This window comes from Pteropus vampyrus, unplaced genomic scaffold (assembly GCF_000151845.1).
Source record: "Pteropus vampyrus isolate Shadow unplaced genomic scaffold, Pvam_2.0 Scaffold14, whole genome shotgun sequence".
Classification (NCBI taxonomy): domain Eukaryota; kingdom Metazoa; phylum Chordata; class Mammalia; order Chiroptera; family Pteropodidae; genus Pteropus; species Pteropus vampyrus.
Genome location: NW_011888795.1, coordinates 6180677 through 6206616, shown reverse-complemented (window position 1 = coordinate 6206616; position 25940 = coordinate 6180677). Strand labels below are relative to the sequence as shown.

Below are 25940 nucleotides of genomic sequence, written 5' to 3'. Positions count from 1 at the left end.
TTGTTGTTGTTGTTGTTTTTAATCATGTAGGTGATATATTTCTGGAGTTCTTATATATCTGAAAATGACTTATTTTTCCCTTCATATTTAAGTGAAAGTCTGGCCATAAGTAGAACTGTAGAATTAAATTTCTTTTACCTCAATATTTCTACAAAGATTTCTATGCTATCATTTAGTATTGTTTAGTATTTAGTGTTGCACATGAGAAATCAGATGCCAGTCTGATTCTTTTTTTTTTAATTTAGTGATTTTTCTTGTTTGACATGTAAGCTTTATTTGTGTGATTCAGCAACTTTACTACAATGTGTCTGGATGCAGGTCCCCTTACCCTTACCCCAGTATTTTTACTCAGCATTCTGTGAATCTGTTTGATCTGAAGAGTCAGGTTTTTATTTAGCTAAAAGGGATTTTGTTGTGTTTTTTGAAATAAGCATTCTAATCTTCTATTTGCCTTTACTTCCTTATGAAACTCCTATGTTATGGTTTTGGATATCTTCTCTATCTTTCATATTAATATTCTTTTTTAGTAGTTCTACCATAGGAGAAATCCTATTGCTTGCTTCTTTTCTTTAATTGCTTTTTTTTGGTAATAGTCTTCTCCTGACTTATAAATCTATATCCACCTGAATTTGGGGAGAAAATGTGGTTGGCGGCTCTGCATATACTCTTCTGGCTAGCTTGCGTGCCACAATTTACTTAGGTCAGAGGTTTACAACCTTTAAATATCAGGACAGCCATACTCTATCTGTACACAGTCTTTACTGTCTGTGTACAATTAGGGGAGGCAGGCCAGCGAAAGGGTTTCCCTTAATACTCATGCCAAGAGCAGACTGGCAAGCTTTACCCAGCCCTCAAGCTATTTATTAATCGTGAGGATCCATAGACAGGTTGCAAAGCCTCTATTTTTCATTCCATACATATATGCCAAGTGACGGCAACATCCGGCTATAACCAGTCCTTCTGTAGAGCGAGTTCTGGTAGAATATTTTAAGCCTTTTTAATTTCCTCCCTCACTATTTCCCTATCCATGCTTCTTAATTACTATGTCTCGAGGAGTGTCAGGAAATAGGGAGAAGTAACTTTTATTAGAAAGGATAAATTCATTAAGTGATTTCACTGATGTTTTGACTGGCTTTCTTTATGTACCCCAAACATCTTTTCCAAAGATGCGCCCCCACCTTCTCACCCTTTTTGTTATAGCAGCTTGAAGTCAGCTCAGGTATTGCTACCTTCTGCTATTAATCTCAAGCTCATCCTGCTGCCCTTGAGGGTGCTACCACAGAAATGCTCTCTCTGCTTGCATTATCTAAGCCAAGTAAAGCTTCAGGGTCAGCAGAGTATGATAGCTAATACTGTAAGAATTGGTTCCAGACTGCCTGGGTTTAAACCTGCGTCCCCGACTCCCCACTCACTAGCTGCAGGACTATGGCCATGTTATTAATCTTTCGGTATCTCAGTTTACTCATCTGTAAAATGGGTATAATTATTGTACCTACCTCTTTGAGGTTTCAAGGAGGTAATGCACATGGAGAATAGTGTGTGTACATGACATATTCTAAGGCTTAGTAAATATTTACAGTTGATCCTATTACTCTTGTCCTATTATGGACTTGTCTCTGTACTGAGTTTGTCTCTGTACTGAGTTCTGGCACAGTTATTGCTATCTTTTGCTTTGTACCATGTCTTCCAAAAGTTCACCAGTGATCTAATGCCTTCATTTACATACTTGGACACTTTAAATCTTTTTAATAAAGAAATACTCCTACAAACTCTCTTTGCAAAATGAATGATTGAATTAAATCATCTTTTAGATCTCTTACAGCTCTAAAATTCAATGCCTTGGCAATAAAATATCACCTCTTTATAATTTCATATTGATTTATAAATTGCAAAATAAATTATATTTGATTTTCACAAATAAGAACAGCACAAATATAATTTAATCAAAAAAGGCTCAGAGAGTCAAGGCAACTTGTTGAGATCTCAAAACAAATGTCATGGGAGCAGTGACTTATTTTAAAATGGGCAAAAACAAAAACAGTGCATTTTGAATACTTTTAAGCCTCTTGGCTTGGTATCAATTTCCTTACAAATGAGAGAAGGCAGATCTTTTAAAATTCTCCAAAAGCAGCCAAAGTCATCAATATGTGTTCATGGCAAGTGGCCAGGGGCCATCGATATAGATTTCCTTGTAATTCTTTAGTAGAAAGAAGTTCATCTTCTATCCTAGCCTGCAGCATATTCTCTGCCAATCCCCTCACAGATTGTGCCATGTAGTTCTTATCCATGGATTTGGTAAGGAAGCCCTGTTGGGCTCACAAATCCTTTAGTTCCTTTGTAATTTATGTAATCCACTCAACATGGGCAAAAAACAACTTGATCTGAAAGAGAGGGTAAAAGAGGGAGAGTAGCGGATGCCAAGACCAAAATCCTAGGGAGTTAACTCATATTTTATTTTTGAAACTATTGGTTTAGAGAGGTTTTCTGTGTATAGCTGATTTTGCTTGATGTATTCAAAAGTCAAGTATTTTTGCACACCTAATAGATATACTGTTGCGTGTGATACGTATACCAATCCTTGTGGTGTTAGGCTATCATTATCATTATTGTATCATTAGCTTTTGTGAGTTTGACCTTTCCAAGGCTCCTACGTTATAAATTCCAAAATTGACTTTGAGTTATTTTTAATAAAAAGACTTTTATATACTTATTTCACTTGAGCCTTTAAATAACTTATGAAAAGGGAAGGGTGGAGATAATTCTCTATCTTGTCGTAGTGAAGGGACTGAGGCTCAGAGAGGTTAAGTTATAGTCTAGGTTTCCATGGTATTAAGCATCTTCGGCAGGGATAAAATCCTACAGTTTTCTGAGCTATGCTAGTTCATTTTGTTCTCTTTCGCCATCACTGTTTTATTATTTTTCTTTTATATACTTTTTCAGGGAAGGACACAAAACACCAATTGTCTTTTTCCTCTCCAAGTGCTTTTGTTATTTGGACACTTGATGAGTTTTGTTGTAGAATCCTCTGTTGCAATATTGTCTTCAGCCTTTTTTTAAAAATTGTCTTTATCTTTATAGATCAGAAGATATACTTTGGCTTTAAAATATAGGAAAGCTATTTATAAACCTTTAAAATAGAAGATCTTTAAAATGGAGGTCTTTCCATAATTTTTGTTTTTATATTTATTTTTACCAATAAACTTTACTAAAGATGTCAATTTTTATTATTGTAAATAAAAAAGTAAAATTAGTGGTAACTGGTGGAAAAAAATGCTTCTGTGACAGTTTTTTTTGTTTTGTTTTTTTTTTAAAGGAGGGATGGGAGTGACACAAGAAAGGATTCACACTGTAAGAAATGTAATTTTACTGTTATTTTAGAAGTAAAGAATTTGGTTTATGAGAGCATCCACCCCACCAAAAAGAGAGAGAAAGAGAGAGAGAGAGAGAGAGAGAGAGAGAGAGAGAGAGAGAGAGAGAGAGAGAGAGACATAGCAGTTTAAAAACTCTCTACTTTCCTCATCGTTTGTCTCATTCTCTTTATTGCTTAAAGGAGAGTATGTCTGTCCTACAACCATGTATTGTTTTAAACTGTAGATGACACATCAAGATGGTGTGTGATTTGAGATAGATCAACCCTAAATGTCAAATTTTAGTTTCTTCAGTCATAGAGCTAGTATGATAATCCTATATCTCTTATCTTCTGGGTTTTCTTAACAATCAGATGAAAATAACCCCGTTTGATGATAGCACTTTATAAATCAATAAGTAAAAGATTTGCCTTAAAAATAATTTATTGTAATATTATTTCAACATCCTTGAGCTTTAATTCTATTAGAAATTATATCTCCCCCATATGTAGAACAATGCATAATTACATGGTCTTTGCTGGTATGGTGAGTTTTGAAAGGAGAATGATAAATGGTCTCCTAAACGGAGATGTATTGATTCAAGCCATAGCTTACTAAAGTGGGCGCATTTCAGAGTCAGGGTCTTGACTTGGGAAGACCTGTCTCAGAACTTCATAGAGTTCCAGGATGGCTCAGATGTAGGTATTCTATGAAGAGATGATCAAACAATTGAAGAAAAAAATATTGCAAACCACTGTGCACATTCAGGAGACTTCATCATTTTTATTATCATTTTTCATGAAACCGTTTTGTAAGTTGAAATGTGCCTAGAGGATTGTTTTAATTTTCTTTTAGCGCATTGAAAGTTGTACAGTGTCACTTTAGTAATTCTCTTCTGACCCAATGCAGATAGAAACCAGTTTTAGGCCATGGGAACTACAGAGTGTTTTCATAGAGTTACAGCTTCATACGTCTCCCCTCCCCTCTCCTTTCTCCTCCCTGCCGCACCTTGTTTCTCTCTGTAAACTGGGATTTAAGCCCCAGTCCTGAAATGAACTTAACTCATTTCAACTCTACTGAAATGGCTCTTCCACGTGTTTACCACCTCCTCTGATTCCTCAGTGACTGTTATTTTTCTGTCGTGTTCTTCTTCATCAGGCAGATAACACTCTCGATGACTTGAGCCTCCCTGCTTCCTCCTTCAGTTTTCACTAAATAGAACTTCCATGTTTCTTGTGCGATATCTGTGACTATTTCTTTTCTCTCTTCTTTACCTGACTCCACCTCTTCTTTTTTTTTCTGATTCTAAATTTAGGCGCTCACTCAGGGTTCTCTTTTTTTGACCTTCTGTCTTTTCTAAGTAGAAGTCACAACTCTAATAGAGGCAACTTCAATCTCTGTTTATTTAATGACTTGAACTAGTTATGAGTCTTGGCTCTGTGTTTTCCTTTCACAACTTATCTGTCATTTATCTACAGAATCTTTCCACGAGAAAACTTTCTGTCTCTTCACATTCAATATGTTCCCAAATCTACTCATCGTATGCCTCCGAGGCTTCCATTCTGTTAGAAGTAATACTATATCTTCTGGTCTCCCAAACTCTTAACTCTGTGGTCATTCTTGATATGTCTTTCTTTTTAATATATCTGTCACCAAGATATAACATATTTCAGTTCAAAAATGACTCTCAGGTTTTCACTAGTCCCTTCATTTTCCCGTTCATTGTCCTAGCTCATTCATTCTCCATATCACAATAGACTTATTGCTTCTGATTCTGTTTTGTTTTTTTTTTCTTTTAATTTCATTCTAGCTGTGTATTTCTAAGCAATTGGTCCTCAAAAAATGTTATTTTCTTTCTATGGCTTTTTATTGCCTCCCCTATTAAATTTCCACTCTCGGTTGATTTTCAGAGTACTCCATGACCAATGGCACTCTTTAAAGCATACCTCATCTCCCGCTGTGCTCTTTACGGTCTTTGCTGTTGTGAGATTGGTGTTCTCACTGTCAGCTTCCCACGTACAGTTAATTTTCCTTGTGTTGTTTTTGCTTCCTGGAGTATCCTCATCTTTCAACTGATCAGAAATTCTTCCTATTTTAAAAGACTTAACTCAGATCCCACTTTTTTTCCTTATAGCCTCTAGTATCACTGGCTCATCTGAACTCTCCCTCCTTGTCTCCTGACTGTTGATGGGTAGTGTGGTGTAATGGCAGGAGCCTAGAGTTTAGTGTCAGGAAGCCCTGCTCTATTGCTTACCACTTGCATCACTCATCTTCACATGCAAAATGGAAATAACTTAAGAAGTTATTCTGAGGATTAATTAAGATAAAAGAGTATAGAGTATCTTATCGTATCTGGTTCAGAATAAAGGCTACCATGAATCAGTTGAATGGATCAATCAGTTAATGATGTTTCATTTTTCTGTTACTTAATACATGTCTTTTTGTGGACTGATATAATTATATCATGTACATTAACATTGACTCCAAACTATATATCATAAAGCCAGAATCATAGTGTGACATGGGGATACCTGTGGAAATCATTTAACATCACAAATCTTAATGCTTCATATCTTAAAGAGTCCTAATCCAGGCCATCTTTTTTTTGATGAAGAAGTGGTGGGGGTTGGATTTCTTAAGTGAACTGCCCACGATTAAGTAGGAGAGTGGACCACAACTCCTACAGGAGGTTTTTGAACTCGTAGACCTGAACTCATTCTATTATCTTCTTGTTCATTCCCCTTTTACAAACTGTCTGAAGGTTGATTCACAGCTCATATTCCTCTATCACCTATAGTCTTTATCTCATTGAAGGATATTGGGTTAATATTTGTAGATTGATTTATTAATTGATTCTTTGTCTTGGCAATAGGAATTCTATAAAAAATCTATGGAGTATATTTGTACATGGGCTTATCCCCCTTTTGATGCTTTTGATGCTGTTGTAATATGCAGAGGGTTCAACGTGTACCACTTCTGTGCACTGGCTCAGGGTGGGGAAAGGAAATGGGAGAGGAAGTTATATACATCGCGAGCAAAGCAAGCTTTTCTATATTTAGTCCTTGCTACTGTTTGGAAAATACAACTTTGTTCATGGCAGTCTGGCATGTGTTTCCTTAGTGCCATTTCAAAAAAGGGAAAAATAAATATGGGAATTTTTTGTAGTGAAAATAATTACTCAGTAAAATCACATAAGTTCCTTCTTTTTCTCTTGATGAAACCTCAAACCCACTAGGCACAGATTCCTCAACCTCAACTATGCATGTCAAAAGCCCATGCAGAGTCAGCAAAACCCAGTACAGCAAGATGTGCTCTGGTGGCTGAGAAAGACAGGACAGAGAAGGCAAGGGGAGAGAATGGTGACACCTCTTGATCAGTGGATGCCTTGACCAGCTATCAGATTATTGCCCCCTGGAGGAAATTGAACTTAAACTGCATAGGTAGAGAGAGATGTATCCTTACAGCCCTTCCCTTAAATTGTTCGTTCTGCCTGAGAGTTTCTCTCTGCTGTCTTTCTATGGTAAAAATCTCACTGAGTGTTTTACAGCCATTCCCCCAATTCAAGTAAATGAATTACTTCTCTTTAGTAGTTTTGATGACAGTTTTGGGATTTTCTCAATCTGAGGCTATATTAGTTATCATTAGGGAACAATAAAGACCCTTATGAAGGAGAATAAAATTACCTGATCTCTATTTAGATGGATTTCTATAACATAGCAGGACTTAACTGTTCAAAAGTGGCAATGGTAGAATGACTTGGGGTTGACTGCAGGAGTCTAGTGAGGCAGACAAGGGCCTGAATGGGGACAATGGCCATGATCATGGTGAAGGGGAACTGGAGTCCAGAGAATTTTGGAAAGATGGGACTATGGGACATGGAGGGTCCAGGCTACTTGGCAGGATCCTGACTTTCTTCAAGGGAGAAGAATTTACCTTCTATCCTAGTGTTTGGCAAATAAGAAGATCCTCTAAAAAACCAGAACTCTGAGACAAGGGTGATGTGAACTTTTCCCTAGAGGAAGTGTTGGTACCACTGAGCAAAGACTGCCTCTCACTATTGAGAGGTTCTATACAGTCTTCCGACATAAACAGCTCTGCCTAGATAAAATTGTGGCAGTAGGGTGAGAATAATACATTGCTATAATTAATGCTAATTTGTGGATATTGCTGTATTGTTGTCATTGTTTTTAAATTGAATATGTATTAAGCTCCAACAGGGTGCTATGAATAATGCCAACTTATAGTTGATTTTTCAGAGCACTCAGAAGAATTTATAAACACCAATAAATGGAAACTCACAGCACCCCTTCGAGGTGGTAAACGTTGTCATTTCTACAAACGAGGGGAAGTGAAGTAGATTGTGTTTGCTCTGTTGGCACTGTGGGTGAGAACACAGAACTGTCGAATGACAGAAAAGTATTTTCCCTGTTCCCAGGAATTGGGTTAGCATACATTAGTAAAGAATTTTCCTTAAATGCTTTTGGAGTTGTAGGATTTTAATTAAATTGTTCTAGTTATTGTTAGCATTTGCATTAGCACCAGGCAACCAAGTTCTAGGCCTGCAGATTTCAAATTTAGTGTGGAAAAGAATTAGGAGAGGGATGAAGGGTTTATTAAATGCGAATGGTTAGGCCTTGCTCCCAAAGATTCAGATTTGGCAACTGTGGTACTTCTGTCCTCAGAAGAGGCTCAGCTTACCTTTAAAACTTCAGCCTTTTTCTTCTAATAGGATCTGTCTTCAGGCACTGAAATGTAGCCTCACTCTGAGACCAAGACTTTCTGTTTAATAGTTATAAGGTCTCCTAGAACTCACCTAGTATAATCCCATAATCCTCTCATTTACAGAACATACTGCTAACCAATATTTATAGAAGACCTATTATACACTTAGCATTCTATTGGACATGTGGTTCTCAGGACCTTATGCCACCTGGTTTTCCCTGTGGGGTTTATGTTATTACTACCCTATATCACGAGAAGGCATTAAAATTGAGAGGAGGTATGACTTGGTTGAACATCTCACTGCTTTAAATCCTTTTGATTTAAATCTAGCTAGGGACTGGATTCTACTTTAAGTTTGAACCAAAGATAGGAATAGAGCCTCTAGACCTGGCCTAAGTGGAATATATCATAAAGAAAGAAGTTTACACTGGAATAGGGGAGAAGAGGGAAGGAAAGGTAGAAGGAAAGGTAGAAATGACCAGTTCAATTTTTCATTATTCCTTCGTTATTTGACTTGTTTCTTTAATTTAGAGTAACTAATAAACTATGGCTAGGTAAATAGTAGTCATCTGATTTATCCCTTGACTCTGAATATTCTATGAAAAAGGAAACATTTCTCAGGAAAGTCTCAAATGAGGCATGAACAGAATTCTGGAGTAAGGAAAAGCTTTTGAAGTTTAAGTAAGAATAGTGAAGCTTGAGATAGCATCATTCCTTGACTTTTTTAGACTTTTTTCAGCCTTTATCTAGGAAAATAACCGTCTTTTTAAAGCAGTCTGTTAATTTGTATTCCCGAGATTGCAGGCAGAAATGTTTGTTGTCTTGTGGATTCATATCCATTCTCGATTAAAAAGAGATCAATAACTTTCTGATATGGTCCCCTATTCACTTTTTATCAATGGCAGCCTTTTTCATAAAAATAAGAATTCCTGCTGGGAGTGTTGTTAATGTAAATTCTCTGTGCACTGCTTAAAATATATGTGATTCATACCAGGTGTTTGTTCCCATATCAACACTAAGTCCTAAGATACAATTACCCCTGCCCACTCTCTCCTTCGTCATGGGGACTGTGTTTATCCTGTAGATGTCTGTACCGTGGATACCAGCCAAGCTTCTTCCATGCCAAGGGTTTACACACCTGTATAATCTGACCACAGCTGACCTTTGAGTCTGATGTTCCTTTATTTTTTTTTATCTAAAAGAACACATTCTTTGCCAAGTATTAGTGCATGTTGCAGTGCCCCCCCCCCCGCCATGTCTTTATGCTTAAGTGGTAAATATCAAATATTTTTCTCCATCCAAGATTTTCTCAGTTCTTACTGCATCCATGCAGCAATCTGATTTTCCTATTTAGCTACTCTGGCTCCCCACCCCCTGCCATGTTTGCTCTAGCATCTTGTGTTTTCACATACTTTAATATTACCTGCCTGTATTCAGTTCTATAATATGGTTATTTGTGGAGAGACTAATCTCTATAATACAACACTAAGCACTTGCAGAGCAGAAAGCCACTGATTTCCCACTCCCCCTTCTTTCTTATTAATTCTTGCTGTTTATATCAATGTGTCCTGAATATTTGATAGATATTTGTAGAAAAGTAGATGAAAACTGCTAAATGGGGAGCTAGACGGCCAAAGAGAGGATTGGAGCTTGGCTTTTAACTGTAGTTACATTCATGACCTAATTCGTGGCCTGTATAATTGGCCTGTATAATCTCAGTTTGAGACTTGAAGGCAAGACCTTTCTCCTTTTGAATTTCCAGCCCGGTGTCATGGAAAATGCAAGAGCTGGAACTTTGCAGCAAGACATTTGAGTCTCAAATTCCAATTCTTCCATGCACTACCTGAGTGACTTCTCTTTGACTCATAGTATCCTATTTTGCAAAATAAGAATAATAATACCTACTAATCTCTGTGATTGCTGGGAAAATCCAATGAGATAATATTTAAGAAAGTGCTTTTCTAAACTTAGGCACTTCTCTGTTGATAATGGGAGTGTAGAGGGAGCTATGATTTTCTTTCTTCATGTTCCCAGAGGTAATTGTGTCCAAGGCTGTGTACAGTGGACTGGGTAATTGGCTAGGAATCCAACTGTCTCATAGGATATTTCCCAGAATCGTCTTAGAATAGTAGTTTTGACCAAGAGAAAACAATGAGCAGATTTGAGATTATTATTAGGGAACTGATGCATCTTTTATTGCTAGAAAATATGATTCCTGTCATTTTCAATAATTCCTCCATCTCTCTTTCTTTCTTAGACTTTGAAATAAGAACTGATGTGTGTTTTGTCTTTTCCTCTCCTAACTGCTTGCTAGGACGTTGCCATTGTCTTTTTCTATTTCCATTAATTAGCTAGTGACTCTTAAAGAAATACAACTGAATGCAGCTTCCTTTATAAAAACATCAGCGACTTTACTTTTGAAATGGGCATTTCAAATCATATCTTGCTAATATCTGCTCTATATCTTTTGTATTTTCAGCTATCAAAGTAACACTTAAACTAAATAGAAACAGAGTAATTTGATTCAGGTAAGTGGCTATAAGTGAAAAAATGTTATCACCATCCACTTAAAACAAAACAAAACAAACCTTAAGCTCCTTATAATATTCACATTATTGCATTTATGTGAATGTGTTGGAATAAAAGACCTTTTAATCTGGAAGAAAACGTAAAGATCAAGTCTAAACCTGTCATTTTGCTGTTGAGATAGCATAAGTTTAGGAAGAGAAAGTGATTTTCCCAGGGTCACCGTCCTGAGTTATGGCAGAACCAGAACGAAATGCCTAATTTATTGCTTCTCTACTCTCTTTGCCTACACATCCGCCCCACTGTTCGCTAAAGAGAATTCTATGGTTGTACTGAGTAGGTAATGAGTATTACTTTTCTGGATAAACATTTCTAAATATTAAGGGCCATCTTCTGACATAAGCTTACTTGTAAGTTTTTTAGGAGAGAATGACAATACTGTCTTCTTTTACTTGAGAGTTTTGAGTGGTAGGACTGGTTCTCAGAAGAGTTGATTCAGATCTTGTGTCCCATCCTTATCTGTTGGATGTTTGACCATTAGTAATCACTTAAGCTTTGTGGCCCTTTGTTTCCTTTTGGTACAATCATGAGATTGGAATAGATGCTAGTTAAGATTCTTCCTATTTCCAGTGTCTGTCTACGAATCTACGAATCTACGTGTGCCCACCCATTCTGACATTTCTGTAGCACATGTTTTCACCTCAGTGTTAGCACAGAATAATAAACTGGCTGTTGGATGGACTCTACTCCTTCTCTAATTGTATCAACCTTGTCCCACTAGTGAGACTGGAAATCCTTGGACAGGGCCTGTGTTCTCCTCCATAAAGTTTCTTTGTCTGGAAAATGGGATAAGAGTAAATTTCTGCTTATTTCATGGGTTCTTAAGAAGAACAGTTGACATAATTTATGAAATATTATTTTGGAAAAGATGTTTCACATTGTAAGGTATTCAATCCTTTTACTGAATTATTATCCCAGACATCTAAATTACTTCTTTGGGGGAATTTTATTATTATTTTGAAGTGAAAATGTTGGAATAACTGCTCAAATTCCCCTTTTAGTTCTGTTTCATGAGCCTGAGTTACCTTTTCTATGCTAATCATCTATATTCACATTTTCCCAAACATTCTTTATCTGAAAGTCCTGATTGATGGTGCTTAGCTCATAGAATCAGAACCACAAAAATTTAAAGGAATTTCTCACCCCTTTTCCATTTCGATGGCATGCCCATTTCAAATCTCTGGCTGCTTCACATGGAATGCTTGACATAGGAACTGAACACTTGCCTTGTTTTTCAATTCTGGTACCATTTTGACGAGTCATGGAAAGATTCAAGGAAAAAAAAGTTTGAAGATGAGCCATTATATAAAGGTAACATCAGATTTCTAAGTATTCAAACATCCGCTTCTGGTTATTTCTATTGCATTGCTGAAGAATGTGAAAGAGTGGCTTCTGAAATTTATCATACTCCTTCAACTCATTGGCCCTTCATCATCAAAATGCAATATAAGAAAACTATCTTCTGTGAGGTTTTAAAACAAAATCAATAGCAAAAATACCTGGCATGGTCTATTTTATACTGCATGCTACAGTGGGGACCAAAAATATTTTAGTCGGTTTATTTAATTCATAGGTTTAAACTATTATTGCCCCCTCCCCATTAATGTTTTCTGAATAGAAAATCAAACTTTTTTTTAAATCTCTCCTTTTTAAAACTCTACTACTGAAGCCCCCAGCAGCTAATTTTACTTTGCATCAAAGTATTTTTAAAAGTTATATACTCAATTGACTGACTGTGTCCGCCGAAGCATTTATTTTGAGTCTGTGTTCAAGGCAATAATTGAGTAGCTAACATTTATTAAATACTTATGCTGTGAACAGTACTTGACATGTAGGAACTTGTGTAATCCTTACAACAACTGCGTGAGGAACCGAGACCCAGAGAGCTTTGGGTTAATTGCTTAAGGTCACAAAACTGGTGAGTGACAAATCCGGGTTTCAAACCCATGCAGTCTAACTCCAGAGCCTTTGCCAACACTCTTTTTGTGTTAAGGGTGCTTTGCGTGAAAAAATTTAATAGAAATGATCACAAAGAAAGAAATTCATTGATTATCTCCTTAGCTTCATCGAAGATAAAAAAAGTAATAGATAAATGATAAATACAGTTTGTTGTTTATAGATAATACAGCTTTTTTAGTATTCCTTTTGTTATCTCCAACATTTTTGTTTTGTTTTTGTTTATATTTTACTGATATTAGAAAAAAGGGAATAATGAACTTTACTAACCATAAAAGAGAATAAAAATGAAGTGAAATTCATGCTGTGGTTTTCTTTTTTTCTTTTTAATGCCGTATTCTTAATGCTTAACCATATCATTGAAAAGAAAATCAAAATTTTATGTAGAAAGAATGTACTCTTTTGGGTAGTAACATTCTCGGTTTCCATAAGATGAGATAGTTTTATATTCCTAAGCTATCGAGGAAAGCTTTTCTCCTAATGAATCACAAAAGGAAGTCCGGGCTTGAGTAGTGGCTTGCAGCCTTTGGTGTTTATTATACATGGGGTCTGGAGGAATTTCTTGAGCTTTTTGAAACATGATTTAAAAATCAATGATTTAGTCCTTCTAACATCAGGTTTTCACTCTGATGTTTGGTTTTGTTCTGTTATGTTTTGAGCAATCACATACAAATCTTAGCTCTTCAAATCCCCCTTCTGCGCTGTGTCAATGTGTTTGCTTGCCCTCGCCAAAGATTCTGGGGATTGCTGCTGATGAGGTCAGGCTCATATATATTTTGAGTGATGTGAGCTTCCTAGGCCAAAGATTGGTTCTTAATTAATTAGACCATTCCGCTGACTATTTTTCTTAATAGCCTGAACAAGAGCTCCCTTTTTAACAAGATTGGTCTGATCATTAGGTTCCTGATTTTTTCTTTCATGGTGGTTAGTCCTATTCCCCTAACTCAAAATGGAAATGAATTCTTAACAAATAAATTGTTATTATGCTAAGCAGGATCCGCTTATTTCCATTCACTAATAATGAGTACTCTCACCATTTTGCAACCACCGATGCAATAATCAATTCAGGCTAGGGTCATCTATGGAGGCTAAAACCATTGGGTGAACAGAGTTGCACAGATAATTTATTTATTTAAAAGAGAAGAGGACCTTTTTATGCTGGAGAAATTTGGTGGACTCTCCCTTAATCAAGTCATCGCACTTGATATCACCAAACTGGGCCAAACTAATATCATGAGCTTCCTGATGTGATGCAGTAGGAAGGACACAGTGTCATGCATTATGATATCCCTGCCAAAATTGTTTAATCTGAATCTAATCATCAGACAGAGCCAGATTGTTGAACTTTTTATAAGATGCTTGGCCTAAATTTTTTTTTTAAAGTCAGTTTCATGAAAGACAAAAATAGGCTGGGAACCTGTTCTAAATTAAAAGAGACTAAAAAGGCATGTCATCTCAATGTGTGATCTTTGATTGCATTCTGGATAGGAATTAACAACAGTAGATAAAAGGACATTACAGAGACGACCGGTGGAATGTGAGCATGCTTGAACATTAGATAATACTGCACTCATGTTAAATTTCTTGGATATGGTAATGGTATCTAAAAATTAGGTGTTCTTAGGAGATGTAAGCTGACGTATGTGGAGGGGAAGTTTCTGCAACTTTTAAAAAATGGTTTAAGTGCAGTAACAAACAGAATATATACTTTTTAGTGTATTGACAAAAAGTATAGTATATATTGCTATTGTTAAACACTTAACCTTTTTTTCTTTCCTTTTCACTACCTTTCTGGCTTTTTGCATCTCAGTCAGGGTTGGCAAAGACCTTTGAGTCCCCTCCTGCTGGAATCTACTTATTCTTTATATTGAAGACTAGTTATTTCTAAACTTTCTAATCTTACCACATTCTATGAATATTTTATATATAAGCTGTAGAATTTGCCCATAGACTTAAAAAATGAACAAAGTCATCTGAGTGGTTTCCCCTATCTTTTTGTTGTTGTCATTGTTATTTGAGAGAGAGAGAGAGAGAGAGAGAGAGAGAGAAGGAGGTTGCACAAGTGTGGCAAAATGCAGGCCATTGATGACACTTGTTGAAGGGTTTGTGGATAGAATTTATTTTACTACGTTTTTAGCTTTTCTGTGAGTTTAATTTCTTTTTAAATAGGATATTTGGATATAAAAATGAATGAATAATTACAAACGAATACTCTATCATAACTCACTACTGGTTCTCCTTGTCTGTCATCTATAGTTAGTGGATTAGCAATATGTAGGCTAAAACATGACCCATCTAAAGTCAGTCTCGGAAATGGCCTCCTAGGCTTTACATTTTGGTTCTGGGTTCTGTTTTAAAGTCAATTCCAATGTATTTACAATGGGAGAGTTATCACTCTGTAATTCTACTCATGGCACTATGAACGATGACTTTCCAAGTTGCAATAAGCCCTAATTGTTTCTTTGGTGAGCTTTTATCATATACATATTAGTGAATGAGTGAAAATAAGCATCTTGTAGAAAATAATAACTTATGAATGGGTTATTCATATGGGTTTTATAGCTATTAGTAAAATGACACAGTCATTGAACACCTTTTGTACCTCACCTCTCATATTCTTGTTCCACCTTTATGCATCAGCCATTGCTATAGCAACCACCTCTGCGTAGGTATGACTTCGTGGCACTTTGCCTCAGCTGCAATACCTTTTTCTCACTTTCTGTCCTGGAGCTTCTCTGCTACCACTCTACTTCTTGGGACAAGTATGACAGAGTTTTTACCCTTATAGGCAACTCGAAGGAGTACTGGAGCCTGGGGATAGATATTCTGATTTTTTCACCCCTTAGGTGAGAAGATCTGAGGCACATTTCATGGAGTTCCTCAGAGGGCTTTCAGGAGAATGGAGCCCTAATTACCTAGCGCCTTTGAATCGACTTTTCCTCCTCCCCTGCTTAACTCCTCCAGTCCTTCAGTACTGTTTCTTGAGATCTACATGTGAATCTTTGGCTCAGGCTTTGCTTTTTGCTTTTTGGACTAAGACAATGGCATCTCTCCAGTCATGGGTGAAGAATATGAGAATTATTATTACAATGACCACTTAATAGGATTGTGTGGTATCCAGCAAAAGCATTAGGCAAAGAATCAGGAGAATATTCCTTGTTGTTATTTGGCCTCTGGCATGTTATTTAACCATCAGCTAACTGGTCAATCTACAGGGTTAAGGAGTAAAGGAGAAGATACGTTGGTTAATGTGTACGATTTTGTTACTAGTTATAGAACTGTGGCCTCTGGTATCCAGTATACATTGTTGAGAGCAGCAAGATAGTTCCTGAGTCTGGAGGTGATGAGAGGGTAGATGAGCAAGCCAAGAGAAGGACTGGTTGGTCGTGGGACTTGAGCAAGACTTCAGTTAAAAATAGAGACTCTATAGTGAGAAAGAGGCCTACTCTAATCCCTAATGGGGATTGAAATTTAGAAGCAAAGCTCTCACCAGAAGGTCAAGTAGGGCAACGGGGGAGGAGGGGTGTCTTGGGGCAAAAATCTCACTGCATTAGTCTAGAACTTATTAAATTTCATCAATCTAATATAAGAAACTAAAAATGGGGAGTACTCCCAACTCAGAGGGATAACAGAATAAGGAAGCTGGATACCAATTGAAGTCTTGCATGCACAGGCTAGTTGCACACTATAATTACTTATTTTATTGTGTAGCTCAGGATAATTCTGTGACTTTTGAGTCTCTGTGGTTGGATATTCCAGTGACTTAGGGCATGGGCAGTTAATGTATTTTCTGCCAGAGTGCAGATGTTGTAGACCTTATTAAATCATGTCTCTTTACTGATACCCCCAGGGAACACTTAATGAATGATGCTTCCCTTAAGAAGAAGAATAATTAACAATAGCTATATTATTCATATTAATTTATAGTTACTGGTTGCTATAATTAATGCTATGTATGAAAATCATCATAATTATAGCACTTGAAAATTTACAAAGCATTTTCCTACTCCATTTTTTTTTTTTTTGTCTGAATCTTTTAACATCCCTCTGGCTTAGGTAGGGCAGATGATGTTCCCCTTGTTTGATAGATGAGGAGACTATGGCCCAGGAAAGAATTTAAAAAGGCTTCAATCCAACACCCTTACCGGTATATTGTGCTGTCTATTAGCATATGGAAAAACATTTATCAAATTCATATTTATTATAATGTTATATCTGCACATAAGAGAATCAGGTTCACACAGTTCTCAGTTGCCTTCTATAATAAGACCGTCCTACCTTTTCTTGTTTTACCAGGACCCAGTGCCAGAATAGCCACATGAATTTTAAATAAGATTTTTTTCTTAATAATGCCACAATATTTCATAATTATTAATATTCATTGGGTTAAAGATGAGCTCATCTCTGACAGAGGAATTAACACTTTCCAAATATTTGTTCCTAGGGCAAAGTCCACTGGCCTTATAGGGCTTGGTCGACTGGAAATTCAGACTCTGAGAAAATATAACCAACATGTCATTTCGCTTTTTTTTTTTTTTTCCTTTCACTTTTGGCTGTAGCAAGGGAGCTGAGTAAAATCTCTCCTTTTTCAGAAAGGCAACCTTCAAATCTGGGCTATACAGTGGGAGATACACAGACACGCACAGGTGTGCACAAATACACACACTGAGCCCTTTGGTTCCCTTTCTATCCGTGATATATACTCTATATACTAGACTAGAGCATCCATTTATCTTATTGTACCTTTATCTATTTTTACCCAAAAGGGGACCTATGCCAGAGCCTGTCATTATTTATTCATGTGTTTACTTAAAAACATTTATTGAACACTTTCATGGATCAGGCCCTCAGAAAGATTTTGGGGAATCAGCGAGAAGCAGAACAAAGTTTTTGCCTTCATGAAGTTTACATTCTCCCGGGGGAGATCGATGAAAGACAATATATGTCAAATATAATGTTAGATGGCGATAGATATTGTTAGAAAAATAAACAAAGCAGGTGAGAGCATAGAGTACCATAGATGGGTCATGCACATACATCCAGAATGAGAAAATGATAAGAAGGCTGCTTTAGATAATGTGATAAACGATATGGATGGTTAAAGAGGGCTCCCAACAAAGGATACCAGCTACCTCTGGGGCAGGCAGCAGTCATCGGTTTGACCCCAAGGAGTCGGGCCACAGCTTCACAGAGGTTGGTGTTATCCAGGTGCTTGGGATAGATTGAGTCCGAAGTGATTAATTCATGGTTGCTAAATTCACAAGAAAGTGACTGATATACCAGATCCACTTAGGGCTGTTTGAAGCAGAGATTTAAATAAGTTCCAGAACTCAGAGAAGCTGGTTTGATGAGCAAACTACTAGGGGAAAAGGAACTAGTGGTCTTAATAGGCAATTCCATTATGCTATTGTTGCTTGATGCAGCATATTGACTAAAAAGATAAATTTACTAAAAGGATTATAAGATTTAATGCTAGCTTTTCAGGGTATTCTATTTTTTGCTGTTGCTGAGGATATTCTGGTTTCTTGGCTAATGCTCTTTCTAAACTTTTCCAGACACTATCCTGATTCCAAATCCTAGGGCCGCTTTGTACTTCCCTGCCTTAAGCTCTAGGCAAACTGTTTTCTTGAGCCTTCTCACAATGCCTGGGAATGTGCTTGTAGCAGTGTTATTGTCTTCCATTATTGATTCTGAGTGCAGGTGGAAGTCAGCGCTTCTGATAACATGGGGCATTAACATATGAAATGCACAGAGCTCCAGCTTCAGAGTCAGTGACCACTGGCACATGCTTCCTATGCAGCTCCTTGGCCAGAACTCTAAGCAGTCTCATTCTAGTTTATTTTTCAGACTCATTGCTTGGGATATGCCTTCTTTCTCTCTAACACAGACACACATAATACCCACTTATTCCCCGCTGATTCCTCTTCCTGGAATGTTAGTCTCCCACCCTTGCCCTTTCCTGCTCCAACTAAAATGTCATCATCCAAAGCAATGGTTTTTGAACACAAAGAGCTTGTAATATCTTCCCAGTTGAATCTGCTTCCTGAATAGAGGATGGAGATATTTATTTCCTTTTACCTTTATACTCATCAAAAAATAAGTGTGTGACCTTAGGAAAATCACCGTATACCTCTCAGCTTTCTTATTTGTCATAAAAACATAATTCTACTCCAGACTATCTCACTGAGGTTTTATATGAAGGGGGAAAAAGGTGCAGAAAAGCTTGGACAAAGCCACACCATAACTTGAGGAATTTGAACTCAGACTAATGTCAATGGAAACTGAAGATTTCTTTTTTTAACATGTCTGTGTTGCTTCTGACAGGGAAACCCTGGAGGTAAGACCCTTGAGGAGAGACGCTCCAGCCTGGATGCTGAGATTGACTCACTGACTAGCATCTTAGCTGACCTCGAGTGCAGTTCCCCCTACAAGCCCCGGCCCCCACAGGTAAGAGCTATCTGGAAATGTCTCTAGATTGCCAGCTTTACAATTATCTGAAAGATTAAGCTGCTGCTTATTGCCCTTCTTTTTTTTTCTTTTTTTCTTTTTTATCTTCTCAGAGTCAATCAACAGTCTAAATTGTCTTTTTATTTAATATCAACATGTTAACAGACAGAAACTTCTTAAATTGATTTTATTAGTATTTTCTTTAAAATATGACAACACCACTGCACAAAAAGTTCATGCAAGATAATTCCCTTCTTATTCCATAGCCCTGCTCTTTTTCTGGCTTTGCGTATGTGGATGTTTTGTTGCATGTCGTTATAGTCTTAACAGATAAGATTCAGCATGGATATGCTAAAGTTAAGGTGAAGACTGTACCTTTGTAAAGAAATTCTATATGTAAGGCAGCTTTCGTTTTTTAGTGGTTGTTGTATGTAATGCTTCGAGGGACATGTTTGTGCATATTTTCTTTGGAGCTATTTCTCTGCCTCAAATTCCTAAGAGTAGGATTTCTACATTGAGGAATATGACCACTTTCTTTACTTTTCTTTCTGAAACTTCCAGTTCCTCCTTAGTCTCACCAGAATTTGGTGATAGCAATTAATCTGTGTTTTTAAAAAGCAAAAAGTGCCTTGTTATCAGTTTTTGTTTGTTTGTTTTACATTTCTTTGATTACTCTGGACCTTGGCTATTTATCTTCATCTTAGTTTATTATCTGCATTTCAGAAGCTGATTTTCCATCCCTAGTGGTCATTCCCTATTTCTTTCAGGTCTTGAGAAGGTAAAATAGCAAATCGACTGCAGGACTTCTGGTCTTCAGAAGACAGCCAGTAGAACTCTAGTTGCAAGCATTGGACCGACACCATTGTCACTGTGTTGTTTGACTCTTGTGTTTGACTAAGTGACTGCATACGGCACTCTTGAGTTTCACTCCTGTTCTTGGATAGCAGCTCCTATATTCACGATGGTTCCTTTCATGAATTTAAAACCAGTTCTGCTTCTCTGCTGTCAGTCATTTCAACAATGAACTGCACATGAGGTGACAGTGCTTTCCCCTTTAGACATATTCCCGTTACCTTTTCTAGACACATAATGGGACTGTCAGCTATATGGGAGCACATGGCAAAAAACACTCTTTGCTCTTGGTCTCACAAGACCTATCAGTAGTGGAAATGCTATTTATTTCTGTAAACATGTACTGAGCGGCAGGTATGCAGCAGATGCTGTGGGCTTTGGGGGAACTGTTAGGCAAAGAGTAGATGGTTGAAAGAGAAAGTATAGGGCCAAGTTGTCACCTTTCAGAGCCCAGGATATAAGTTAAACCATGGCACATATTATGGAAGCATAAGGAAAAGAGTGATATGTACCTTTGAAGGTGGCAGAATCTGAGAAGACTTATCAGAAGGCTTATGTGTTCAGCTGGAGATAAGGTTGGAATAGTAATATTAGATAATGACAGTGATGGAGAATAACCTGAGCCATAGACAAGGAAGTTCCACGCTGCCAGGTGGCTGTGGACAAGGCCACTGAAGGTTCGAAGTGGCTGTAGGCCTGGAAGGTTTCCTAGTGACAACCTAGGGACAAGTTTGAATGCCAGATTAAGATTTTGGCCTCTCTTTAATAGATAATGGGGAGAAGTTGAAGCTTTTCAGGCAGAGGAAAGCTAAATTTCATTCTGAAAATGGAACAAAGGAAGAAAGACCATCTCGGAAATGATGCAGGTGGAATGGCCCAGGTCTGAAGAATATTCTCCAGCAAGCTTTGCTTACTTCCTAGTTTCTGACCAATGCTTGATATTAAACATTTTTCCTCTTCCACTCAAGCAAATACCTCAAGCCCAGTTTCTCAGGATATCGAGGCCACTGACTTTGCCACTGCACTCACCTGTCTGTGCCCCACTCACTTTTTTAAAATAAGGTTTTTCTTTCATCTTTTTTTTGCCTCGCCTCAGATCTTATGCCCTAATGTATACTGGAGAGATTCTGCTTGGTGGTTTTTGCTTAATATAGCCTTCATTTTTTAAGGCTGTGTCTCTGTATGTCTTCCATAAGCTACTGCATTTTAATGGGTTTACTGAGTAGCTACATTTTTGTTTGAGCAATCTTATTGTGTACACAAACTCATAATCACTGACATTTGGACAGTACTTTACTGATTGTAAAGCGCTTTCACGTGCACTCTCACTTAAGTAAGACATAGATAGCTCAGCTCTGAGATATAGACGATGTGCTTATTTTGAGGCTGAGGAAACTAAGGTTTAACAGATTAGTGACTTGTCTTTGTTCATAGGACTATGGTGTGAGTTCAGCTGGACCCTGAATTTAGATATGTTTGATTTTAAGTTCTAGAACCAGATTGAGAAAATCAGGATTATTTTTAAATGATTTTACCAATGACAAAAACTATGAAATCAGTTATATGAGTAACAGTGTCCCTTGAGTATGCTTTCTCCTAAAGAGAAAAACATTCAGAAAGTTAAAAAAAGTTAATAATGATAAACTTTAAGTAGAATAAGTTGAGAATTAAGGTAAAATCTACTTTTTTTTTTTTTTTGTAATGAGCCCATTCCTTTCAGAAATTAAAGAGTGATCCTTTCTAACTTTTTTATTATTCTAATTTAGGAAAGCAAGAGTTAATTGAGAAATATAACTCATCCTTTTGAATTATCTTTACTGTGGTGGAACTGAATTAGAAGTGTTAGTATTTATTGGTTCACATAATTATATGTTGTGAGAATAATAATCACACACTTAAAATATTAAAAATATATGCCAAGAAAAGATGATGTCTGTAGTAGACTGTGTTGTGCTGTAATTAAAAGGTACTTGAAAAGTCCTAGAAATGTAGACTGTTAATGTTCAACTTTGATGTTTTTATTTTTGATCCAAAACAAATTGCAAAATCCATTGAGTCACCTGACTACTTAAAGTAGGCTAGTAGGTCTGTGACTTCTCATGATTCAAGCATGTGTTATGTGCTTTCCTGAACCCACCTCTGAATCACCTTTGTAAGGCTGTTTTGACTCATGGACCTAGGAGAAAATAATAATATATATGGAATGTTTATATACTTAGAGGTCCAAAGGAGCTCTGTTCACATAACAACTTTGAAAAAAATGTCTGAGCACTTGAAGATAGATTTTATGGAGCGTTTTACTCCTTTTTCCAAAGAGACTCTTTCTACTCTCAGATTTCCCAGCTTTAGTTCTGTTCACTTACTCATTCACATTTTTATTGGGAAATGTGGCTTAATTCTACATTTTCATTCATTCGCCTAACAGTTATTGAAACCCCACTAATGATCAGGCATTAGAAATATAAAGCTTTATATCAATTTGTTCTTGGTCTAGAGTAATTCCTGATCTTAGAGAACAGACAAACACAGAAGCAATTCAAAAGAAGGTCTTCAGTGTGCTACTTTAAGTTATCGTGAAATTGTTGGAAAATCAAAAATAGGAATATCAACATTATGCTTTCTACCTTTCTGGGCAAATGTCAGAGAGGACTCCACAGAGCTCGGAGGATTTGAGTTTACTTGGCTGCCTCTGTCATGGGATTTAAGGTTCTAGAATAACAGTAATGAGAAAGTCAAGAAATGTTGAATGTGAATGCCTTGTTTGAAGAACAAGTTAGTTCAAATGCAATCTAGGGTATGTGGAGTGCAAAGGGAATAGGTAGATGAAATCACATGCAGTTGATACCTAAATAGCCTTCATGATGCCCAAGAACTCTCATAGTAAGAGGTAGAATTTAGGGGAGATAGTGTTTCTGCCTACAGTGGGTTTGGGGGTAATTCCTTTAGCAAATTCTAAATAAGATATAAAAATGTACATCCGTACACTGCACAGAGCTAAGCAATTAAACTAACTTAGTATTTGGAACTAAAATTTCTAACTAGTAAAATTTGTGCATTAGGGAATAGTTTTAGAAGAATCATTGTGAAAATTAGGAGGAGGTGGTATGATCATAGAGTATCAGAGCTTAGGTGGGCCCTTGAGGTCATGAAGCCGAACTCTTACTTTACAGAAAGAAAATTTTTGCCCAGAATGGGAAAGTACTCAATGTACACTACTCAGTGTCACTCAGAGGCAGGAGGAATGATTCTTTTCCTTTTTCCTGAAACATGATGTAATCATTCTCTGTAGATGACAACAGCATCTAAGGGATAGTTAGATTCTGTTTAGTATTTAAATTAGTTTATTCCAAAATGTCTCTCTTTTTTGGTACTTTCTTTAAAATATGTCTTGGAAACATAACAAAAGAGTAGAGAAATCAAAAACGTAACTCAAAAAGTATACAGAAAATTTATGATAGTACAGTATCTGAGTTACTGTATATCTAGACCCCATCCATCTGGCATCATTTGTTACTAGAAGTACAGCTTAGACTCTTCAGAAGAGCTACACAAGGGTTCAGTTTAAAATTCTCTCGATTTCTTAGAAGACAAAAGATAAATCACGGACTTTTGATTTTTTTTCTTCTTTTGGCAGAATGAGGGCTAGTGTTCTGGTCTTCTGATTCCTAGTACAATGCTGCCTTTTCTTCTCTGCAGTGAGTTCGATAGGGTTGGAGCTGGTGCCTACATGACTTGGAAGAACTTTCAGATATCTTATATTAATATTTCATGGTAACTGGGGATTTAATAATTTTTCAATCAGGTTGCTTTTGAATTGGTCAAAAGCAATTTCACTATCCTCATTTAGACTAGAATAAAAAAAAAGAGAGAAATTTTGGGGATAAGGATTGTCTTGGGCATAGTTTGATAGCCTGGACTCCAAGTCTGCCAATAAGAAGAGCACTGTCTTCTCAATTCCATGTGCTCAGCTTTCTAAAAAGAGCTCCATTTGTGTGAACTGTACACATTACCAGTCTGAGCTTTCTTTTCTTTATTTCTAAAATGGGCATGGTGACTACAATTATTCTCCCTTGCAGAGATACTCTATTGTTCTAGAGTTAGAAGAAATCAGATATTGGCCTTAAGCAACAGGTCACTCAATTCTTCTGATTTCATTTTGGGATTGTTAGTTTACGTCTGGAACTTGCTTCAAGTCTTCAGGTCTTTGAAGGTTTGAAGCTTATCCTTTCTGAATGCTATGTTTGTCTTCCTCATTTAAAGCATTTAAAAAGTATTGTAATTTCTTAGTCTATTTGGAAACTGAGAACATAAATGTTGTTTGGTCACATGTACATGTCTTTAATTGCAATTCCAGTGCTCCCACGCTGAGTTCTTTTCATAGAGCAATAATCTATGAGGCAACTTGAGAAATTATTTCAGAGGGGTGTGTGTGTGTGTGTGTGTGTGTGTATGTGTGTGTGTGTGTGTGTGTGTGTGTTGTATGGAAGGCTTTTTATTAGGAATTCATATGGCCTGAGGGCTTACGGGCAGCGTAATCAGGGTGGAGTCTTGTGGTGCCATGGAGCTTCTATTCTTGTGTGCTGTCTGTTCTAGCTTGCAAAAGCCACGAGCAGCTGCAGGAAAGATTAATTAGCAATTAAATTTTTAATATTTCATATTATTCAGTGCAACCCAAACATGTAGGCTTCTGGGAGATGAAAGCTGCAACAAGCTGTTACTGCATGATGAGATGCAGACTATCAGTGTAGACTGGGCCCTTGCTGTTTTGGTTGACTTCTTGGGAATTGAGATAAGAACTGGGTCTTATGCTGTTAAAAAAGAGAATAGGTGTTGATAGTGTCACCTTCCTCTTCCAGTATTCTTCTGGGAAAAAATTAGGAGCATATCATGATTTGCTGGAAAAAAACCTATTTGTCTATGTGTCTCCATTATCTATTTACTAATGGCTTTCTCTGAGAGCTATGGTGAAAGTTGAAACATTGTAGAAGTCTCATATGTATGATGCCAATTGGAGTATAGTAAGCTAAAATGTGCAAAAATACCATTTTAAAATAAAAAAAGGATCGAATTCTTGCAATGCCCATGCTTAAAAGATCTGAGTTATTTTAAATCAGTCTGTACCTGCCAGAAAATGTCAACAGTTAAATCACAATGAGGGTAGGGGTGGAGTGGTTAGCTGACTCAGAGTTGCATGCCATGAGTTTGATGAAGGGCAATTAATTTTTAGATTGTATATAATTGCATCTCAATAACCTTTATACCCCCTCTTTTTTTTTTAAAGATAATGTTTGTGTTTGTGTCATACGAGATGAGCATAATAAAATTAACTTTAAATCTCTGTTTTGAGTGCCATAAAAACGTAATATTTTTAGAGAAGAAATTTAGGCCAAAAAACTACCTTGGATTGCACCTTTACAAAAGTTTTGCACAAAAATGTCCATTTTACGTGCCCTAGTCTAAGAGTGTGCTCTGAGTTCATGTGTAGGTTAGCTCCCAGCAGTGATGCAGGACAAAGCTGAGCAGGCATCTGCTGCTGACTACCATGGAGGAGCCAGCGCTGCTGGAGCCTGGGGAAGGGTAGGGATTTCTTCTATGATACCCTGGCTATGGCCCCTATGGTAGCCTTTCACTCTGATTTGTTTGCAAGACCTTAGCTCAGTGATGACTGTGTTGTATTACACAGAATCACTCAATTCAGGCATTGGTTTAAAAAGAAACGCACAGAGCTGCCTGTTGAGCTTCTTCATTTTACAACAGCAACTTAGTGGAAATAATTAGCCCTATGTCCGTGCAGAAGCACACATCACATTTGCAAAATTGAAGAGCTTTCTTGTCAGGACTGGTTTCCCTGTTTCTTTCCTCCTCTCCTACTGTTTAAATATCTATTTTGGTAGTGGCCTTGGTCTGAAACCCCATGGTGCCTTTTCTTTTTCTTTTAAATTTGAGAAGCAACTAAACTACAAAATACAAATCTAGCTGTATTTTTTACTCAAGATGATTAGACTTGATCATGGCAAACACATAGGAGTG

General features: G+C 37.0%; 1 protein-coding gene across 26 annotated transcripts in view; it reads left to right on the top strand.

Moving 5' to 3' along the window:
• The window catches only part of LPP (LIM domain containing preferred translocation partner in lipoma), a 640361-nt gene that overhangs the window by 285147 nt on the left and 329274 nt on the right, over window positions 1-25940 (top strand). For all 26 annotated transcript variants that reach the window (XM_023525869.1, XM_011381721.2, XM_011381711.2 and 23 more), the window contains one exon: window positions 18936-19058. In XM_023525869.1, the coding sequence (XP_023381637.1) occupies window positions 18936-19058 (123 nt within the window). The remainder of the gene's footprint in view (window positions 1-18935; window positions 19059-25940) is intronic.